This window comes from Ictidomys tridecemlineatus, chromosome 5 (genome assembly GCF_052094955.1).
Source record: "Ictidomys tridecemlineatus isolate mIctTri1 chromosome 5, mIctTri1.hap1, whole genome shotgun sequence".
Taxonomy (NCBI): domain Eukaryota; kingdom Metazoa; phylum Chordata; class Mammalia; order Rodentia; family Sciuridae; genus Ictidomys; species Ictidomys tridecemlineatus.
Window position 1 is genome coordinate 115,084,082 of NC_135481.1, and position 21,785 is coordinate 115,105,866.

At 56.7% G+C, this 21,785-nt stretch overlaps 1 protein-coding gene and 1 long non-coding RNA gene across 7 annotated transcripts in view; one reads left to right on the forward strand and one right to left on the reverse strand.

Moving 5' to 3' along the window:
- Clmn (calmin) overlaps window positions 1-9,238 on the reverse strand; it is a 97,170-nt gene extending 87,932 nt beyond the window's left edge. For all 5 annotated transcript variants that reach the window (XR_013439265.1, XM_078050802.1, XM_078050801.1 and 2 more), the window contains exon 1: window positions 9,068-9,238. Coding sequence is in view for 4 of the 5 variants with exons in the window: in XM_078050802.1 (XP_077906928.1) it covers window positions 9,068-9,149 (82 nt within the window). In the remaining variant the exon portion in view is untranslated. The remainder of the gene's footprint in view (window positions 1-9,067) is intronic.
- Window positions 9,239-9,501: 263 nt separating this feature from the next.
- Window positions 9,502-16,598, forward strand: LOC120886396 (uncharacterized). 2 transcript variants are annotated; one of them, XR_013439267.1, is made up of 4 exons: window positions 9,502-10,964; window positions 11,408-11,486; window positions 14,023-14,353; window positions 14,784-16,598. It is a non-coding gene; the product is annotated as an uncharacterized LOC120886396 (long non-coding RNA). The 2 variants fall into 2 exon arrangements; XR_013439266.1 differs by lacking the exon at window positions 9,502-10,964 and having other exon boundaries at window positions 10,971-11,486.
- The last annotated feature ends 5,187 nt before the right edge of the window (window positions 16,599-21,785 follow it).

A 21,785-nucleotide genomic window follows, 5' to 3' on the forward strand; every position in this document is an offset into this window, starting at 1 on the left:
GCCATTATTCAAGGTCCTGGGAGTTTACCTCTCCGACCACGTAAGACGGGATTCTTGTCCCCAGTCTCCTCCGACCGTCCCTGGTGATCACCAGTCAGGATCCGTCAGTTGGAAGTTTAGCCTTTGTGTGGTTTCAGCTCAAAGCGGAGGGTACCCAGGTGACTGAGCACAGCCAGCTGAGTCACTGGATCTGCCCTGATGAGTGCTGACTTCGTGCCCGTGTCCCTTGCCTGTGTCCAGGGATCTTTCTGGGGTAAAAGGTCAACTGCCTTCTCCAGCTGGTCCTGGATCTAGTGCAGGCCACGTCTCTCTCTTCCCCCAAATTCAGATCCCCTTCAGGTCCCCCCAACACCTTGGCCCCAAATCCACCTTCCCCGACTTCTCTCCACCTCCTGGTTCTCGAGTTCCTGAGCCCAGGAGCCTGGCACTGCCTGTCTCTGCTGGTCCTCCTACAGTCCACTAATAGAGATGGTCCCTGACTTCATGGATTCGGACACAACCTGGACAGCATATGATACACGACAATGACCCCCAGATTATCTCCTGAAACTCAGGCTGGAACTCCTGGGCCAACCTGAAGATGAGGGGGCCACTCTAAAGCCCGGGGGCTTTTCCCCCCACGCTGCCGTGTCATTGTGTCCGCGGATCTCACTGAGCCGCTGCGGCCCTGCATCTGTGTTTAGCAAAAGAAGAAGAAACAGAGGCCGATGAAAGCGTGGATAGGGAGGATGGCTATCGGCTTCACCGCCTTACCATGGAAACCGAAATGGAACCAAAGCCACGGAGGTCGCCTGTCGACCTTGCGCTTGCCAAGAGGGAGGAGGGTCAGGGCGGACGCAGGGCAGCCCAGAAACCCCAAGGGAGACGTCAGTAAGCGTCCCGGTGAGATGGGGTTAGGATTTTTTTCCATTCCCTGGGAGTGAAGGCCCTTGTCATTTGCACAGTCTTGGACTTCCAACAGTCAAGGCAACGTGACCAAAAGATGGGAACTGCCCATGAGCCCAGAGCCTCGTGATGGCTCTCGTGTTTTCTGAACAGACTTTGATTTTCACATGAAGTAGGAGGTGGTTCACCCACAACTGGGCCCGACCTGCTCCAGATGAACAGCTCTTCCCAAGTTCATGACCTCAGCCCCCAGAGAACACGAGGGTTAGAACCCAGGTGTCCTCTCTGCCAGATCCAAGAGTCCACACAGCAGGACAGGGGCCCAGAGGACACTGTGACGCCGCCCTCTTCAAGCCAGGGCACAGAGATAGATGGGACGCGTGACCTGACACTGCGTTGCACCTGGATTCCTGCTAGTGTTCCTGGGCCTGTGGTCCCCAGCAATGGCACATCCCACCCCCTCTGTCCCTCTGCCCCTCCTGCTCCCCTCTTCCAAGGCATCCTGTCCCCATCTCACTTCTGCCAAGTCCCCTTTACCAAGAAGGGAGCACATTCCCAGGTTTGGGGGCCGGGGCATGGTTGTTGTGGGGAAGGGGCTGTTTGGCCTACAACCTGACAAACAGTTCTGAAGCCCCGTGCTGTGCAGGGCCTGGTCCTCCTCTTGGGGCCTTCGCAGAGGTGGGCTCAGCAGACATCAGGGAGCCCAGGGAGCCCAGAGGAGAGGGCTTCCACCCAGGAGCGGGCAGACAGAGCTCAGGGAGGCTATTCTGGACACATCACGGTCAGGCTCTGCAGGAGGGACCACGGGGACATGAGGGGGCCACTGGTGATCTGAAGACGTGTGTCCTGAGGGAAACAGGAAGACCCTGGTACAGCTGGGTCGGCTCATTCAAGGAAAGGCAAGGGTTGTCCCCCACTCCTGGAGCACACAGCAGGGCTTCTTCCTGGGGCACGAAGGCGTCTCACAGAGGACAGACGTACCACGAGGGAGATCTCCAGCTTGAGGGGCTGGGGCTGCAAGAGAGGGGCCCCAGCAGCCAACGGGAAGGGCGCACGCAAGACAAGTGAGCCCAGGAAGGCCACCAGAAAGCCGCTGCAGGGCCGCACCCACGGGATGGGCTGTGTGGGAGGGCTGAGGGGACCACGCCATCGAGGGCTCCGTTCTTCCACCACCAAACTGGCAGGTCATCTCCAGGCCCCTCCACCTGCCGCCCCAGTTCTCAGTAGAAGGGCTCAGGATGCTGCTTTTTAAGTATGTCATAGCATAGAAGATTAAAAATAGTCTAAAAGAGGAGAGGGATATAAATATCGCCAAGGTTCCAGGCTGCACGGAGAACCCCCCCAGGAGAGGCAAGCCGGAGGGGACGTGACGTCACCAGAGCCCTGGGGGTCCTCACAGTTCCACCTGCGCTCTCTCTGCAGGAGCTGAAGCCGGCACCGATCCACACTAGAATAACCCAGCTCCTCCTCGGCCTTTAGAGTCCTCGAGGGCTCTGGACCGCAATCGCCAAGCAGCCGCGGATCCCAGCACTCAGGAAGGGAGAGTCAAGAGGAGCCCTGACTGCACGGGCTCCCTCTGAGCCCCGTCCCCACACTCCTCTGCCTTTGACTAGACTCCCAGTGTTCGAGCCCATTTTAAAATCAGGTACCGAATGTCCCCCAGGCACACGGTCAGCCCTTCGGCAATGAGGCTGGGCCATGCCACACACGGCCAGCACTCCCTACTGTTGTCACCAAGGGCGCTGAGTCTGGGCTTAGATCTACAGTTGCCACCATCCTACAGGAAGCCTTCCCCACTGCCACATTCTGAACAGAGGCCTCCAGGGCTTGCTGGCACCGAGCACAAGGAGGCTGGCCAACCTCACCCGCAGACCCAGCCTCCTGGACCCACAGGCACAACCCCTAGGTGTTAAGATGGTATCAGGGCCTCACCCAGCATTTCTTCTGGATGTAATCCAACAGGCTAAGGCAGAGAGAGGGCAGGTGTGGCCACAGTTCAAAGCCAACACTTTTGTTCGGAGACCTGAGGCATCTTGGTGGCCTCTATCCTGGGCCACTTCCAAGACAGAGCAACTGACTTGGCAAAAAAAACACTTACCTAACAAATCACAGGGCTGGCCCCTAAATTAAACACACAACACACACAAACTCTGACACACACACACACACACACACACGCACACACGCACACCTTTCCTTCCCTGAGAACATTTCACTACGTTTCTGTTTCTTTCCTCCTTTTCCGCACAGCGCCTAGTAGTAAAGTTATGGGGTTTTGTGGCTACTTCCCTGTCTCAACAATCAACTCTGTCCTAGAGCAAAAGTCGCCGTTGACAGTATGCAAATGAGTGGACATGGCTGTGTTCCAATAAAACTTTATTGACAAAAGCAGGCAATGAGCACATATAGCCTCCTTGGACCGAAGGGTGTGAATCCTCCTCTGATAGAAAAAAAAAAAACAAAGGGAGACTCATCAGGAAGTGGGGGGAAAACTGATAAAGATTCTTTAATGTCACATTTATGATTTTGGCTCAGCTGTCTCTAATTCCTTCTGTGACTGACACAATGTACCACTATTTTAAAAAATAGAAAAAAAAACAGGCATGAAGAGGAGAAATGAAGAAAGGTTTCTATGGGAACAGGGAGTTCATTTTTAATGGCACGATCACTTCAGAGACAATCGCTTTATTTTCCTCTCTTCCCCTCGACGCAGGGCAGGCGTGACCTATGGCCTGTTGGTGGGAGGGCTTTGTCCAGAGCCCCTGCTGCTCTAGTCAAATATTAAATGCCAGAGTGTCCCAAGGTCAGGAGGGCAGTGGAGGAAAGCCGGGCCACTGGGGCAGAAGCCCACCTCCCCGGTGGCAGCTCTGGTCCCAGGCTCGGCTCCTCCGTGACCACCTGGGGCAGCGTGGGGCATCAAGGCCACCATGAGCTGCAGCTGCTGCCGCCCAGTGATGCCGTGGTGTAACCTCTTCCAGGCTCTGCCACCAACGGCGCCAGGGCTCCCCTCTGGCTGCTGACAATCTGTTTGCCATTGGGGCTTGTGTTCCGCCTGGCCCTGAACCTGTCGCTGCCTGGTACAGACAGTCAGGATCCCTGTTTGCGGACGGTGGCCGGGTCACCAACCTCCCTGGGCACTTTCAACTCCATCCAACTTGATCAGCCAAGGACAAACCAAGAACGCAGGCCATTTGCCACTGTGTCCTTTAATAGTAAGGCCTTGTCACTGTGGCTTTTACTGCACAGCCCCCTCGGTGGAGGTGAGTCTCGGCACTTAACAGTGGAAAGATTCCAGGAGAGCAGCCAGCCGTGGTTAGCGGGCCAGGGCCACATGCTGGGGTGCCAGGGTCCAGGGTGCAGATGGCTTTGAGTGGGCACACTCTGCCCAGGCCCTGCCTGGGGGTGGACTGGAGCCCCTGGTGGTCCAACGGTCTCACTTTTCAAATAAGGAAACTGAGAGGCACAAGTGAAAGGCTTTCCCTGGAGCCCACAGCAAGGTGGTGACGAATCCAGGACCACCCCCCCCCAGGCCCTCGGCCTCCTGGTGTTGGCTGTGTTTCTGCAGATACCAGCTGCCCAGTGCCCCATCTGGAGTAGCCCCAGGAAGAATCCACACTAGCACAAGGCCTGTCACCTACGGCACAGATGGACTCAAAGCCTGTGGCCTGACTCCAGCTGGGACCCGGGGAAAATCACAGGATTCATCCCTGAGAACCAAGCACAGGGCCCCGGGGGCAGCGCCCTGCGATGCGGTTCCTGAGAACATGAGACCTCTGCATCGGATTTGCTTTTGAGTTTTCAACAGAAACCTCCAGTGCACTTGCTGTGCCCTTCAAGAGCCAGGGAAGCGGGGGCGGAAAGGTCCCCTCAGGCTCCTTCCCTTCTTTGGCCTGGTCCCAGGTCCCAATGCCATGTGCACTAGTCTAGCGACAGGGGAGGGTGCTGGGGTCAGGAGGGGGGGTGACAGGAGGGGGCAGGTAGATATGGGAAAGAAGACCATGACAGTACTGATTCTGGGTGGACCAAGAAGCCACCCAGGTCCCCACTCTTGCTCTACCTCCCAGGCTGGGCAGCTCTGTGCAGGCCGTGAGACCCACTGAAGCATGTAGCAGGGACGCATCTGGGCAGGTTGGGGTGGACTGGAGGAGGTGAAGCAAGGCCCAGAGCCTACAGAAGTTGTTGTGGAGGCCCAGCCAGCACCAGGAGGGCCTGCACCCCTCCAGAGCCAGCACAACAGGAAGAGGAAACCTGGGCTCCCACTGCCCTGCCTGGGAGCCAGTGAGTCCCCTCCATCAAGTCTGTGGTCAGTCTTCAATGTCCTGACCTGACACCTCTGGGCGGCCCTCACAGTGCCCAGGTTAGCAGTGCTTTACCTGGGTGCCCAGGGCACCTGACCCACAGGATGACTTTGGTTAGTCTCTCCTGGGCTCAAATCCGAGCTCCACTTACAAGTCACATGACCTTGGTTGGGTGAACTCCGCCTCAGGTGCAGATGTTGCTTAGAGAACAGCAGCCAGAAGTCCCCAGATGGCAACAACGGATGCTCCCGTGGGACCCCCAGAGCAGCCAAGGAACAGCCTCATGTCTGCCCAGCACCACCTCCTTCAACTCACCTCCCACCTCTCCAGGCCCAACGCGAGCCACTCAGGTAAGAAACTGGTCACGAATTGCAACATCAAACCCCCAAATAGTAGAACAGGAGGGGGCCGAACCACCGCCAACCTCTGTGCTCTTAGGATCAGAAACGCAGAGCCCGCTGGCCAGGTGCTGGGTCAGTTTCACACTCCCGGAGGCAGAGACCAGAACCAGCTCCTCATTCTCCAGGGTCAGCAGGATGTGACGTCTTGGCACAGTTCACCTCTACTACTCTTCTAGACAGAGAAGGGCAGTGGATCTGGGGGGTGGCAGAGGTTCCCACGTAAGCAGGAGCACCTCCAAATCCTGGCCCAACACCCCGCAATGCTCGATAGTAGAGCCAGCCCAGGACGGATGGAGTGCTCAGCTGGACCAAGGGGCAGCCAAAGGAGCCTTGTCCTGGGAAGGACAGTGGATCCCTCCTGTCCTCAGCCCATAGGAGACTAAGGCACACATGTGCTGACCATCCACCTCTACGCCAGTTTTACTCCCACGAAAGCAGACACCCCCCGGGAAAGGCTGCTGCCTCCTGCAGTCCCATCTTCTCTTCTCTAGAAGGGTCAACAGCTTGGGCCACCCCCATTTACTTGCAAGAGACCCTGTGAGGGTGGCACAAGCAGTCTCTGCTCAGAGGGACAGTGCTCTGCCAGAAAGCCCTTGATCCAGACAACTTTATGAGCCGTCCATCTAAAAGCATCAATGAGAACTGCATCTGCTGTGTGTCCTCCTAGACAGAAGGCGGAGGGACAGGCCTCCTGGGAAAGCTCATGCTTCCTGCCCCGCCGAACTGACCTCCCGAGACAGATCAGGAGTCTTGGTTCCGAGTTTCCTGGGGGATGAACTTCTGCATCACAATCATAGCTGCCTAGATTCCAGAATCCCACCGTTCAGGGGCCAGATGCAGGCGGCAGACAGAGACAGAAAGAAAGGGATCTCTGACTAACCCATCCTCCCCTGAAAGGCAGTGTGGGGAGGCTCAAAGTTCAGAGCTGCGTCTGATTACTGACCCCAGAACCACCCTGTCCCAGGACCAGCAGAGTCCAAGCTTTCGGAAAAGAATCAGGACCCCCAGACCCTGACGGCTGTGATTACAGACTCCAGGGCTCCCTCTGAACTGAGCCTCCATCACCAAAACCGCAATACAGAAGGACACGGGGCTTCACCTGCCTCCCCGGCCCACCACCCACACAGGTTCGGCTGCACAAGGCCCCCACTGGAGGCCCCATCGGATCGCCCAGACACATGGGCTGGCTGCCTGACGTCTACCAGCTGGTTTTGCAGATGATCTGAGCGCCTCGTGGGGCCTCCTGGACTTGGACCTTTAGGCAGGACTTTCTGAGCACCACAGAAGCATGAAGAGAACATGTTAAGCACCCAGTTAATTGGGAAACCAAGGGGAAATCTGAAGAACACAGTCCTGCCCTAACTCCAGCCTCTACTCAGCAATGCTGGCAGAGTAGCCAAACCTGACTGTGCGACTCCACGGAGCTAACACCCCTGCTCCCCACAGACACAGTCAAAGGTTGGTATGTCCATACAGAGGAATAGTACTCAATAAGGAAAAGGAAGTACTGACATAGGCAAGAGCACAGCTCATACTAGCACAACACTGATGGAAAAGCCAGATCAAAGGAGATTGCACTGCATGACTTAATTTTATATTAAGTTCTAGAAACAAAACTAATCTTCAGTCAAAAAAACCCACAAACCATCAGAATAGTGGTTACCGTGGTGGGGGTAGGGCTTCTCTCTAGGATGCTGGAAACCTACATCTTGGTCCAGGTGATTACACAGGTGTTCTCATGCCCCAAAACTTCAGCTTACACTTAGGATTAGTGAACATTATACACGTGTGCAATACATATGTAATAAACATGATGTACATATACACAATTTAGAAGTTTTTTATGGCAAAGCCCATTGATGTTCAAATGATAAGTGAGTCAGTGCCCTGGGAGCTGAGGGACAGGAGGCCCATTCACAAACTTCAGGACCCATCTCAAATTGTCCCCATCCTGTGCAGTAACTAAAAGCACTTATTGCTGAGCTTCCCTTCACAAAAACCGATCTTTAAACTGGGAGGTGATCTTGGAGGACTGCAGGAACTTATTGCATCAAGCATCGGTTACTACATGCTCAGCAAACACCCGGCAACTGCCTAACACAGTTTACACACACACATGTGCACACACAGAGCCCAAATTAAATGCCATCTCAGCAAAAGATGACAGTGTCCACTCCTAAATAGGGTGTCTATTCCTCTCAGGCAACAGGATCTAGGCACTGGGCTTATTATCAAAAGGATCGTTTTCAGCCTGCTCTGTCCAACCCTCCTCCTTTGACACAAATCACAGCCAGAAGAGATCAGAGGAGTCCAGAGCAAACAGTCTCCGGTGCCCATCCCAGGAGGCTGCCTGCTCCTTTTCAGGTCACCTCTGTCTGCATGGCTCCTGCCCAACCCAGGGGTGGAGCAGGCCCACGTGAGCTCCCAGGAAACTTTTTATCAGGTGTAATGTTTAAACTTGGCTGCTCCCCACCCCCCACACCCAGCTGGCCTGCTACCCCCTGGGGTTCCCGGTCCCCTGGCAGTAATGCCACTTCACCTGATGGGGAAGGGAACCACCCACTGCCCCCCAACCCCTGCCCAGGCCTGCGGCTCCTTCCTAGGCACCTCCACCTTGGACTCTCTGGACCCCAACGTTTGCAGGGAAAGAGACTAGAAACTTCACCTGCACAGGTCAACGTGGGTGTCCACAGGCCGGAAGTGGAATTCCAGCTCCACAAAGCCCACAAATGGAAAGAGAAAGGGCTGAAAGGGATTTGCACCAAGAGAGCTCTCCCTGGAGTTGGTAGGTTGGGGGACAAGTATGGATGATTTTCTTTTTCCCCTTCAAGTATTTTTTGGGCTTTTCAAGTTCTCACACTGAATAAACTCTTTGGAAAGACAAACGCGCTTCTCCTGTGGCTCTGCTGCCCGTGGCCCGTGCCAGGCAGGCTGCCAAGGCAGGCTCCCATGGAGTTTTTCTTTCACCTAGTCCCAGCTCCTCAAGGTACAGACTGTGGTGCCAGCCTCCGTGCCCAGGTGGGTACGGGATCCAGACAGTCCTCTGCCCTGGGCTCCTTGGAGAGAGGCTTGGGAAAGTGGCAGACTTGGACTGGGTGGCCTGACCCTTCTCTCCAGCCCACCCTCCGGGAGGCGCCGCTCCCCTGAGTGACAGGCCCCAGGGCACTTGGAAGTGTGCTGATCCTGTCTCCTGTCCCACAGGCTCCGACTAGTTGCACTTCTCCCCTCCCTGACCTGGGCCATCGCCCCCAAGTGCCCACACGCAAACTTCTCCAAAGTCGCAGCTGGAGGGAGGTGGTGACGTCCCCTAAAGAAAACAGGACCCTCTACACACTCACACAAACACACACACACACACGCCCCCGCCCGGGCCACTGCAGGTCCGGCGCTGGGGCCACTCGGGCTCCGGGGGCGGCGCCCCAGCCCCCACCCGGCGGCGGCGGCGGCGGGGCGCGGTGGGCGCGGGCGCGGCGGCGGCGTTACCTTGCAGGTTCTGGACTCGGATGTCGCTGATCTGTCCGATGAGCTCCTCGCGCTGGAACCAGTCCCATTCGTGCGCAGCCATGAAGCGCGGCGGGCCGGGCGGCGGCGGGCGCGGAGATCGGGCGGCGGGCGCGAGCGGCTCGCACCCGGCGAGGGCGCCGCGGGGCCGGGGCGGGCGGGCGGCCCCCGCCTGGGCCGGGGCGGGCGGCGGCGGCGGGCGCGGGGCGGCGTGCGGCGCCCGGCTGCGCTCACTGCCCCGTGCGGGGGCGGGGCGGGGGCCCCGGGCGCGGGAGGGCGGGGCGGGAGGCGGCGGCCAAGGGCCGGTTCCTTTTTTTTTCCCGGGGTGTGCGTTGGCTGGATTGTTGGGTCGCAAACGGGCGGTGATGAGGCGCGGGGTCCCAGCCCGCCAGATTGTGATGTCTCAGGGTGCGCTGGGCCGGGTGACGCAACCGGGGGTCGCGGGCGCGCAGGGCGCAGCACTTGGCCGCGGAGGCCTGACCAGCGCCCCGTCCCACTCTGCACCCCTTCCGCGGGCCCCAGCCTGCACCGGAGCCTGGCCCAGCCCTGACTCCCGGGGGCCAGGGACAGTGGCAAAGGCCCCTAGTGTGGGCGGTGGGGGGCCTTCAAAAGAGGGCCACAGGAGAGGGCGAAGTAGGGGGGAGCCTCCAAAGGGCCACCACGGGAGAGGACCTCTTTCCTTGGTTTGGCCGTTGAAGCCATTTCCAGTTCAGAGAGCGACCCAAGCTTCCCAGAGAAGCCTAACCTCCGCTCCCACTCAGTCTCCAAGAGTCCCTTGGGACCTCAGTAAAAATGTGGACACACCTTTCTGGTTCCCCTCCCCCGTTTCTTGTAACTCTGGAGAATTCCTGGGTCTTATCACGTTTGGGGTCACAACTCTGTGAACTTCAGTCAAAGAGCTCTTTATGGGTTGCACACAGAAAGAGTGAGGCCTGGGGGCATGGAATTTGCTGAGAAATGACTTAGGGGCCTGTGCTCAGTGCTCTGCCCGTCGGACATCTAGGGCCTGACAGAAAATGGCTGTGGGTGTGGAGGATTCCAAGAGGGGGACGAGTGGGCAGGGCCGACACCGGCCAACATGTGTTGGTCATGGCTGTTGGCGGTGAGCACTGAGTACTGGAAGCTCAGCTCCTCATTCCTCTGTGGAGGCTCCTGAGGCACAGGCCTGTGTCCTTGAAACAGGCCCTGAAGGAGAGTGAGAGGTCCCCTCAGGTCACCCAGGTGAGCTCCAGAGAGAGGAAGATCCACTTGGGCTAAGGAGCTGGGGTGGAGATGGGAGTCAGCAGAGGGGCTAGGAGGACCTTGGAGCTGGGCCAGAGAGAGGAGAAGTCCCCCCCCCTGGGATCTCCCATCCCAGGGGTCCTATCAGGGGCTCAGGCCCTGAGCTCAGGGCCCCCCTGAGGCAGGATCAGACTTTCCACTGCCTAGATTCACACTCACGGGGTCATTTCACCCTGGAGGGAGCAGGTCTGTGTCTGCCTCCTGCAGAGCCAGGGTGGTAGACAGGCCTCCCCCCCATTGCGCCCTATCTGCTAGCCGTCTTCCTGTTCTTACTCTTCATTTTATTTTCCATAATTGTTACAGGCTGAAGTTGCACCGAAAATTATTCTTCTGGAAAGCAAATGGCCAAGAGAATCAGGCTTCCTCTCCATCATGGGGTGGGGGGCAGGGAGAACCTGGCTTTGAGCAGAGTGTGTGGGCGTGTGTGTGGGTACCAGCCTCAGGCTGGGCCACTGTGGCTGATTCAAGTGAGGTTCCTGGGCATGGCAGGCCTGGTCTTTGGGGGAACATTGCCCAGGTAGCTACAGCTCCTGCAGGGCCAAGATCCTCATCGCTTGAGCACACACTGGATACCAGACATTGCACCCTCCGCCTCAAGGTCTGCTTTTCTGGAAAGTTTTCAAATGGCATGGGGGCCGCACTGGCACTTTGCACTCCCTACAGCCATCTGAGTGGTGGCAGGTCCCTTAAGAGCCGGGCCAATGGGAGGGCCCAGATCTTGCTGGGGATGTTTTCCTAGAAGAGATTAAGGTAGTTCTGGCTCACATGGGATCTCTCTTCGTTACTCACACTCCTGCCCTGATGCCTCCACCATGATGTGATGTAGCCAGGATCCCTCACCAGAGCTGGCACTATGCTATTTGGACTTTCAGCCTCAAAAGCTGTGAGCTAAATAACCCGCTTTATAAGTTAACTAGCCTCGGGGATTTAGTTATAGTGACAAAAAATGGGCAAACATACCTGATCACCTCCAGACCTTTGCTTAGCTTGTTCCCTTTGAAATGTGTTCATCCTCTGCTGTCTGCATTTATCTTTTCCTAGCTGATTCCTCAGTCATAGCCACCTCAAGAGCACATTTTCCAACGTTGGTTTCTCGCTGGGTCAGCTGAGTGCCCGTCTGGTAAGTATTCACATAGTATTTGGTACTATGTTTAATAATACCCATGAACCCTGCTACCCTATGTCTGTACCACATGGTAATTATGTTTACTTGGTGGTTTTCCCCAGTCATCTGTGAAGTGCTTGAGATCAAGGTTGTGTCTTATTCGTTTCTCTATCTGAGCCCTTAGCACAGTGCCTGACTCAGAGAGTTCTCAATATTGAACAAGTGGATGACAGACTGTTCCTCACTGTTGGCCTGAGCTGAGAGAGCAGGAGGTCAAAACAACCAGCAGTTGGTCCTCACGTCATGGACCCCAGTAAACTTGTAGGGAGGTGACCAAAACTTGTTTGCATATTTGCCACGGGCAAAGTACATATCGAGGGACAGGCAAATACGGAGATACACAATGTCCCTTCCTTGGGGTGTGGGCAGCCTCCTGGGGGAGGGGTGTGTGCTTCCACAGGGAACTGGGCACTTGGCATCTTGCGTGAATTAACAAGACTCTTTAGGGGGGAAGGAAAAGTACTCTGCCCCAGGGCTTGGCTTCCTGGGAGTTTCCAGAAACTGATTTTATAGACATTGCCGGGTTCTTCTAGAATGCTAGTCATTGTTTAAAACCAATTTCTGCCAAGGAACAGGATTGGAGGAGTCAGAACTGCAGAGGATCTGTGGATGGATCCGAGAGATGACTGGCTCCAACATCCCCCCCCCCCCACATGAGGGCTCCTAAACCTCCTGCCTCTGCTTGTGGGCACTAATGAACCGGGGCAGGGAGCCCAGCAGACTGGCATCTGTGCAGCCCACCCCCACTTCAGGAAATAATAGGAACCACAAAGTCAACCCCAGTGTCCCCTTCCAGCCACTTCCCAGGGAGTCCTGTGATGGGGACAGCAGCCAGAGGGGAGCTGCTTTCTTTGGATACAGCTGTGACCCTTTATGTGGGCACCGCCCTGCAGGGTTGGACAGCCCCTCCTCAGCTGGTGCTCAGCTGGTCTTCACAGTGACATTGGGAGGTCACAGGGGCCGGGATCCTTTTTAGTTGGGGCTAAATCTGCTAAGTAACCAGCCCAGAGCTGCAGAGCAAGGCTGAGCCTGTCTGTCCTGTGGTCTCGCAGCCTGCCCACGGCTCTTCCAAATGTGACTAGACGAGGATGATGCCGTGGACCAGACGGACACTCAGCCGTGTGGCATTAGTCATATGTCTCCGGCATGTTTGGGTGATATTTTTCTAAAGTTTTATCTCCTTTGGAATCATAGCAGTCGTCAGTGTATAAAAACCTTCAGGAATTTCAAATGATGTTAAGATCTTATAATAGGTCCTAGCGAGGCGGACCAATGTGAATTCTTCAAATAGGTCAAAAGCCTCTCCTGCGCAGGGGTCTCATTATGATGTCACGGGCTGCAGCACGGCAGAGACTCCTGGCCTGGTTTATTCATTCGGCAAACATTGGTTGAAAGTCCAGGTGGCCTGGGTCTGTGCTCAGACCCAGCTATGCACAGGTTCTTGGTGGTGTGGCCTGGCTCCTGACCCACGAGTGATGTGGTAGTGGCCTTTACCAAGCAGCAGTTGTGGGGGCAGAATGCTGAGCTGTTGGGACAGTGGGATGACAGTGCCTGGGGCTGGTTCAGGAATTTCTCGGCATTCTCCACGAGTACTTCTGCTTCCAGGACCTCCTCGTCTGCCATGCCCACTGTTCATCAGCTTTCTGTTACTATCACAAATAACCGTGAGATCATCAACTTATTAACAGAACAAGTTTGCTTTGTCTTATGGTGTTAGAGGTTTCAGCCTGTGATGGGTTGGCTCCTGTGCTTTGGGTGAAGCAGGGCATTATGGCAGGAGAATGGGGCAGAGGAAGACCACTCACTTCATGGCCCAGAAAAGAAAGAGGAAGGAAGGACCCAGGGCCCCACATGCCCTTTGAGGACATGAATCTTAGTGACCTAAATACCTCCCTCCAGGCCCCACCTCTTAAAGGGCCCAGTGCCTCCCAATAGCCAGTACTGCCAGGTTGGGAAACAAGCCTGTACCCCATGGACCTTTAGATCCCCTCACTCCAAGCTCCTGGAGAGTGCCTTGGGAGTGGGCGAACTCATCTTGAATCACCAGAGCACAGACCTAGGCGGGGCCCCAAGTAGTCCTCAATCCATGCTCGCTGCATGCACGAGCAAACAACTCACACTTCATTTTACCAAGTCGTGACTCCTGATACTCATTGAACCCTGGGTACCTAAGGAAGGTCGGGGTCCCCCGGGTACCTTAAATATGTCAAGGGCAGCCCGTACACTGATGGTTTTTTTTTTTTTCCTGTCAAATGTCACTACCGGTTGCCTCCTTCCTCCAGGAATCCTGTGCAACATGACATGCCAGCTGGTGTCGGGGGACATGCTGGGACATAGAACCCAGCAGCCAGCAAAAAGACAGAGGACATTTCCTGTAGGGCCTAGTGGACAGAAGTGGAGGTTCTAGTCTTCCTGTGGCCACCTACGAGCTGTGTGACCTCAGGCTAGTTCTTAACCTCTGTGTTTCTCTGTGCCCCCGACTGTAAAATAGGACCCACAGCCTCCACCTGGCAGGATAGTGTGAGGCCACAGATATGGGAATAGAGAAGAGACGCTTCAGGCAGATTCAGATCGTTTCTGCAGCACCAAACGGACCACATCAGAAGAAGACCTGCCCTGACCGTGGAAGAGTACCTATAATATGGAAGATCAATACTTTCTCCAAGACTTGATTAATCTGTGTGGTGCATGGAGGAGTTGGTGGGTGGTTTAAAGAGATTCTACTTCCCTAAGTAGACAGCACCGGATGCCCCAATTTCCACAAATAAAACCCTTTGGTTCTCCCAGGTTTGAACAGTCAAAGGCTGCTTCCCTGGAGATAGGTGGGTGATATTTGTGTGTGTGTGTGTGTGTGTGTGTGTGTGTGTTAGGCATTAGAACCTTATTTAAGGAATGTGCATTTGCCAGAGAAGCAAAAAGATAAATTGGTTTCCCCTGTAAAGAGAGAGTGGCCATGTGAAGATATGGGAGGGGGAGATGGAGAGAGAAGACCCCTCCAGGGGGTGTTGGCAACAATATATATTCTTTAAACATTTTGAAATTAAAAGCAAACTTTATTGCTGATAATCCCAGGAAATACGGTTTTAAAGTCAGGGGTGGTGCTGGTGACACCCGGGGCCTGTGTCTGCCGGGGCGGTTCTGCACGGGCAACTCAGAGACGAGTTTTGTTGTGCATCTAGTGACTCCCTGGGCAACCAACATTTGGAAGTCACTGCTCCTTTAATCCCCCCCCCCCCCCCCCCCCCGCGCCAGCTCTTGAAGGAGGCACGGTCATCAGCCTGATTTTACTGACGAGGAAACAGGACAGAAAAGTTCCAATGTGTCCCTAAAGCCACTTGAGAAGGGCCTGGAGCCAGATACTGTACAGAAACCAGGTCAGACCTGTGCGGTCCACGCGGGCCACCTTTGGTGTTCCTGAGCCGGGGCAGGTTCGTAAATGTGGCCTTTCAAGTTCAAGACCCACTGGGAAGTGCTTGGGCTTTGCTGGCCTCAGGCAAACACAGTGGATGTGTCCACCTGTGAGCATCCCGAGTGTCCTCACACCCTCCGAGGGGTCTGGGACGCCACGACACTCCCAGGACACCTCTGTGGTGTGGGCCACCTGGTGTGAACCTCAGCTTCATTGTGTGGCACGTGACTGCCACGATCGTGCGTTCCACGCCTTCAGTCGGAGGAGCCTGTGGATGCCCGAGGGAAGAAGGGGAGGGGCGGAGCCCTCCTCCCGGCCAGCGGTACCCTCCGTGCACCCTGCCTCCCTGCACCTGCTGGGCCCCCTCCTCGCATCCCTCCCTTGGACCTGGCTGGCTTCACGGCTGGCCTGGCTCAGAGGACATGGGCTAGTGATATTCGGGGACCTCGGGGACTCCATCGGTAGGCTGTGCTGGCCTGCTGGGACACTTGCTCTGGGCCAAGATAGCTGTTGTCAAAGCCACGGTGAGGGGCTCCGCTGGCTGCCCAGGAACTGGGCAGGGTGGAGGGGAGATGGGGCTGTGCCACCAGCCAGATGCTCCAGTCAGCCCAGCCTGGAGCCAGGCCGGGCAAGGACATCTTCAGCACAGGGAGCTTTGGAACAGCTCCAGACCCGGGAATTATCTGTCAACACACAGGAGACCTGAAAACCGTGGAGGGAACAGACTGTTGTTTTGAGTTGCACAGAGCTCAAGGCCCAGATCCCACCTCTCCTGCCCATCTCCAGTCCTGGCCACCACCACCTCTTCCTGAGGCTCCCTCTGCCACTGTCCACCTGCTTCCCTGTCCCCCGAAACGGTCTCTGACCTCAAGAGCGATCTTAAGCTGGGTGTGGTGGCGCACGCCTGTCATCCCAGCAGCTCAGGAGGCTGAGGCAGGAGGACCTCGAGGTCAAAGCCAGCCTCAGCAACAGCGAGGCCCTAAGCAACTCAGTGCGACCCTGACTCTAAACAAACTACCAAATAGGGCTGGGGGGTGGCTCAGTGGTCAGTGCCCCTGAGTTCAATCCCTGGTACCCCCCACCAAAAAAAAGAGAGAGTGATCTTACAATGTCAGCCAGGCACATCTCTCCCTGGCTTCCTTTTATTAAAACCAGCCTCTTGTAACCTGCGCGGGGTCTCCCAGGTTGACCTGCTGTCCTCAGTCTCCCCGTCCTTCCCTCAGGCCACCTGTTCCTCTCAGTTCCTCTGAAGACCCAGCTTGTTTGCAACTCCGTTGCTCGTCTAGACTGACCACCATGTTCACGCGTGGCCCTCGAAGCCATGCTCTCGAGTGTTCATAGCAGCGCTGTTCTTCACGGCCAGGGTCCCAGGGCCACCAGGGGAGACTGACGCATCATGGAACGCTGTCCTGGAGGAGAACAAGAGGACACGGACAGGCCTCATGGCCATCACGCAGTGTCCAAGAAGCCAGACATGAAGTGCAGACTGTCAGGGTCTGCTGATGACCCCAGGTGACCAGGCCAGGACAGCGTCAGGCCTTGGTGGCAGGAACATAAGAGGGTGTGCTCAGGTTGTATGTGCGTGTTGATTTGCTGTGGCGTGATTTCCCAACTCGTCCATTTTCTGGGTGGATGTTCAATAAAGTGATAGAAAATAACAGGCTGCTCCACTCCTTGCCAAATGGCTGCTGGGCCCACTGTTAGGTCCCTCCGCCTTCTCTTGGTCCTTCTCTGGTGAACTCCTCCAGGCTGTTCTGATGTAGTTCTGCCCTGCCTCAGCAGGGAACCCTTCCCTACTACACCAGTCAGCTCCAGCTGGGTAACAAACATGCCCACAAACTCAGCATAGTGACTTCAAGCAGCCAGCACTAGCAGGTTCGTGGCTGTTGTTTGTGGTGAGTTGACGGGTCTCATGCTGCTGGGAGAAACGTGCACTGGATTTGAACAAGTGAGCAACGAAGGCAGGGGATTGTGGCACGGGGCCCAGCAGGGACACATTCTGTGCAGAGCTTCGTCCATGCCGATCTGATTTAAGTGTGTGGTTATGTTGCACTTTATCAATGTCAAAAAGAAGATTTGGTGAGCTTGGTCTTACGGTCACAGCAGAATATCCAAAGCAGTTACTGTGCCAGGGCCTGGGACAATCACAGGAGGTGATCTTGGAGTCATTCTTTCCTTCATTTCCCAGAGAAACTTTGACCCAGGGCTTCCCAAGTGCCAGGTTCCACTCGGCCCTGGAGTTCAGCAACGAGTAAGGCCAGCTTGAGGGGTGGTGGGCGCTGACAGAGGCAGCCCACCCTGCATGCAGAGATGGTAACTCGGTGTCTTACCACAGGCACACAGGTGTTCAGAGTCCTGTGTGTGTATGTGTGTGTGTGTGTGGGGGGGGTAGGTTCCAATTCCACTGGGAAACAAGGGCAGGAAATGTCCTAAAAGTAAGTACTGTTTTTTGAGCAGAAGCCCTGTTGGGTCTATTTTCTGTGTGCTGTTTCTAATCTATACGACAAACCATGAGGTCAGCGTCCCTGTCCTACTTTGTAAATGAGGAAAACAGAGGTTCAGAGAAGTTGAGTCACCTGATCAAGGTCACACGGCAAAAGGAAGATGGCCCCAGGTTGACATGCCCCGAAGGGCACAGGCTTCCCAGTCTTGCTCTCTTTGCAGAGGTGGTGAGGCCTGAGTTGCCTTGAAAGAAAAGCAGGTGTTTACCTGGTGGGCAGTGGTCCAGGAGAGGGGAGGGCAGGGGAGGGCCAGCCAGGCCAGCAGAGATGCTTGATGCCTCTGCCTGGTACCAAGCATGGCCAGGGCCAAGCACACGAGCTGGAGAGTGAGCCTGGGGGACCTGGTGTGGGGCGGGGGGAGGCCATGGGATGGGCAGCAGCAGGGCCATGGTCAGCTGCCTCCCAAACTCAGCTGTCTGGAGCCCACTGTCCCCTAGGCCACCAGTTCCTCAGCCGCAGGTCACAGGCTGTAGGGTACAGTCTCTGTAACCAGACAGCCATCCCAGTTCCAATCCCAGCTCTGCCACCCATCCCAGACCTTGGGGACATGATGGGACTCACCCAGTAGGTGCCCAACTTCTTGTGAGCTTGAGGTTAGTCGTAAATGAGGTGGGTCTTAAATAAGGGTGTACAGCCTGAGGACTGTTCCTGGCACATAGTAGGCACGCAGCAAAGCCCCCTCACTGTCCCTTGGCATCTGACGAGCCCTGCAGCCTGGTGTCACCTGGCACAGTACAAAGGCCAGACCCGAGTGAGGGCGGGTCCCGAGGTCTCTAGGGAGCTTGGTGTCTCATGTCCGTGGTGGCCTCTGCCCAGGGGAGCTGTGGCCAGGGTGCCCCTCTCGAGCTTGGTTCGGGCAGAGAGAAAGGACCTACGTGGTCTTGGTAGCCAACCACATTTTGGGGGTGCTGCTTGTTTCACCAACGAAAAAGTATTTGCAACATAGGTGGCAATTTAGCAAGGCCGTGGAGCATGATCTCTCCTGAGGCCACCATGCTCCCTCCTGACACCACCACATGTGTCCCCCCAGGGCGTGGTCAGAGCGGTGGACCTGGCCTCGGTCAGCGATTCAGACTGGAGCACGGCCAGTGGGAGGCCAGGGCTCATCTGGGCGGGCCCTGCCCTGCCGGCTCCTGCCACTCCAGAGGCCTGGGGGTGGGAACTGGCCCTGTCACTAAACAGTCGTATCCCTGTCCTGACCCAGGCTGGTCACAAGTCCCGGCTGGCAGTGGGAAGAGCAGGTGGGAAGGAGGCAGGTTGGGGGGACAGTAAGAGGGCAGGACAGCAGGGGCCCAGCCCGATCCCTGCCCAATTTGCTGTGGGACCCTGAAGTCCCTCTGCTCTTGAGCAGGGACTCATCTCTTTCCTGAACAGGACATCCATGGGGAACATGGCCACTCTCTGTCACAGGAGCGTCATCTGCCCCGGGGCTGTGTCATTCCAGCAATCACCCGCCAGATCGAAGACAGTCCTGGTCCTGTCAGCTGCCCTCCATCTGCCACTGCCCTGGCTGGAACTCGGCCTCCAGGCCCCACACTCATGGGGAGGGACCCTGCTCCTGCCCGGCACCCCCAGCAGGAGAACTTCTTCCTGCTCCCCCACCCCAAGAACCCAGCGCCACTGAGGAGTGGAACAGGGCCTTTCAGACTGACCTGGCCAAGCCCCAGCTCCGCCTCTTCCCGGCAGGATGTGGTGTGATGATGGACAGGACTTCCCAGAGCCTCCTGTCCCACCATATACCTGCCCTGGGTTTCTCATGCTCAGTTGAGATGATGGGGGGACACAGCGTGGGCAGCAGACGGGGAGCTGCTTGACCATGCTGACCAGGAGGACGGGTGGGTGGGAAGTTGCTTGATTCGGCAGGGATCTGGAGGTCCAGGGAGCAGGAAAGGGAGCTCAGACGCTCAGGCCAAAACAAGAGCCATGGGTTTGGAAGGACGCACAGGCCCCCCAGCTGCCCAGATGCTCCCCCGTCCTCTGCCCAAGAAGCACCCCCCCTTTTCCCAGGATTTCCCCTCCTCCCCTCTCCCCCCCTCTCCCCGGGTTCATTCTTTCCTCCTCCTCTCCTGACCTCCCTCACCAACGCTCAGCACCCGCTGGTACCAGGCACCATGCTGGGCATGGGTGAGCCCACCCCGGTCCACACATACACAGTGTCCAGGGAAGCAGGAGAGAAAGACAAGAACAGTTCAGCATGGAATCCGCCCACCATAGGGGGGTGCACACCATGGGGAGAAGCGCAGGGGCTGCGGTTCTCTCTTGGCCACGTGACTTACTTCGGCTAATGGACATTAGCAAAAGGGACACATATGGGGGCCTAAAAAGCCCTTGTGCATGCAGAGTTCTGTCCACTTTGGTGGCACTTGGGGTCCTGAGACCATCAGGTGAAGAGCCCAAGTGAGCTGCAGGAGAGGCCACCTGAGGTGCCCAGGTTGCAGATGCCAGCTGTGCACACGGAGGCCGTGCCGGGTCACCCCACCCGTGCACATGTGAGAGTCCCTCTTCCTGCCCAGCAGCAGCAGCAGCAGCAGCAGGTCTTTGGTAAGGAAGTCGGCCAGACCTCGCCACCCCGGAAGATGGGCCTCCACCAAAGGTCCCACTTTGCTTTTACAGCTAGCGATTTGCACGCACCCACGCTTGCTCCGTTGCTGAAAATGCACACTTGTGACTAGCACACGGGAGCACATCACGTGAGGGGACTTTGTGGTTCACCCTATGCCCCGAGTTTTTAGTGTTTAGGGCCTCAGTTCCAGAAAAATCTAGAGCCCCTTTCCTGACCACAGTCCCGTACTAGTGGGCTCCTCCTGCGCAGGGCGCCTTGGCCAGCACCACCCAGGCTCTGCGGAGGGACAGAGGTCACCGAGACATCTGAGAAAGGGCGACCTCTTCCAGCCAGGCCATGTGGCCACAACTTGGCCACACCTCCCCATGAAAATCCATGTCCCTCCTAATCAGCAATGACGGGGGATGGTTTCTCAAATGCTGCTAGATGGAGTGACGGATCCCAGGCGAGGAGGCAGGGGTCTTGCTAATTCTCCTCCACATCGTTGCCCAGCCCCTGAGGGTTTCTGGCAGCAGCTGCCCGGGAGAAGATCTGCTTCCTGCGGGTGGCGGTCGGGCCTCTGGGAACCAAGCGCTCTGCGCACGCTGCCTGTGATTTCCCTGTGGCCTTCAGAACCATTATTTTTAAAGAAAAGCAAAAATTAAATCCTCATACTTCTCTGGAAGAGCGAGAGGGAGGCCATGTCCCAGCCTCGGGTGCCTTGTTCACCCCCAAATGACTTCAAGTGAATCCAAGTAATTCACCTCAGAGGCACAGCAGAACCGTGTGTAGGACCCGGAGAGCGTAAGGCACCTGAGGAATTCCGCGGGGCCCCACGGAGGGCTGGTGGCCCCAGAGGACTCTGCTCGCTGGGAATGGACTTCAGCCCCTGAACTGAGTTGACCCTCTGGTGCCCACAACGGTGGAAAATTCTAGCTTTCCTAAGGCCTTGCTCCCAAGAGCACCAGTGGGGACCAAATGACAACGAACGCCCACAAGTCGCCCCTCTTCCCTCGGGGAAGGGAACACCTCTGGGCTCGGACCAGCCGCCTCGGACATCTAGTCCTTGTCCGGTTCCTACTTCAGGACCACACAGCCCTGGACCCAAGGAGGCTCCCACTGCACGAGAGACACCTTGCAGGCGGGAACCCGCAGACACCACCTTCTGCCCTTAGACAGGCGCACGCTGGCCCCAGATCCGCGCCATGATACGGGTCATTGTCTCCACTCCACAGGGGAGACTGAGTCCCCACAGAAGGAAACATCTTGACTTTCCCTGCCGACACCGATCCCCACTCCTCTGAAACAGGAATCCTGATGGAACTGTCCATCCAAGAGCCCCAGGGCTCCAGCCAAGAGGTGGATCTGGGACCCGGCTCAGCTCATCGAAGGCCTCCCTCCTCCCCAGAGGCTCCATCTCTAGCAGAGGGGCAGAAGCACCAACGAGGGCAGAGGCTGATTGGTCCTGGACAAGGAGTGGAAGACCCTCCTGCAGGACCTGTGCCGGCCTCCTCCCCTGCCCCACCCTCTGTCCCAGGCAGCCTTGTCCTGCCTTCGGAGCCTGCTCCATCTGAGATGCTCTTGGGCCTGCCCTTCCCTGGTAAGTTAACCAGATGGGTTTCCGTTGCACGCACCCACCAAACTCTGACCCAGGAAGTGATTGCCTAGGGTCATCACGCTGATGAGGGGCAGAATCAAGATGAGGACCCACATCTCCAGGCTCCCAGGCCTGAACCTGGTCCCGCAGTGACACAAGGCTGGCTTGGGGGTGGCCTGCCACAGGCAGAGACTTCTGAGTGGGC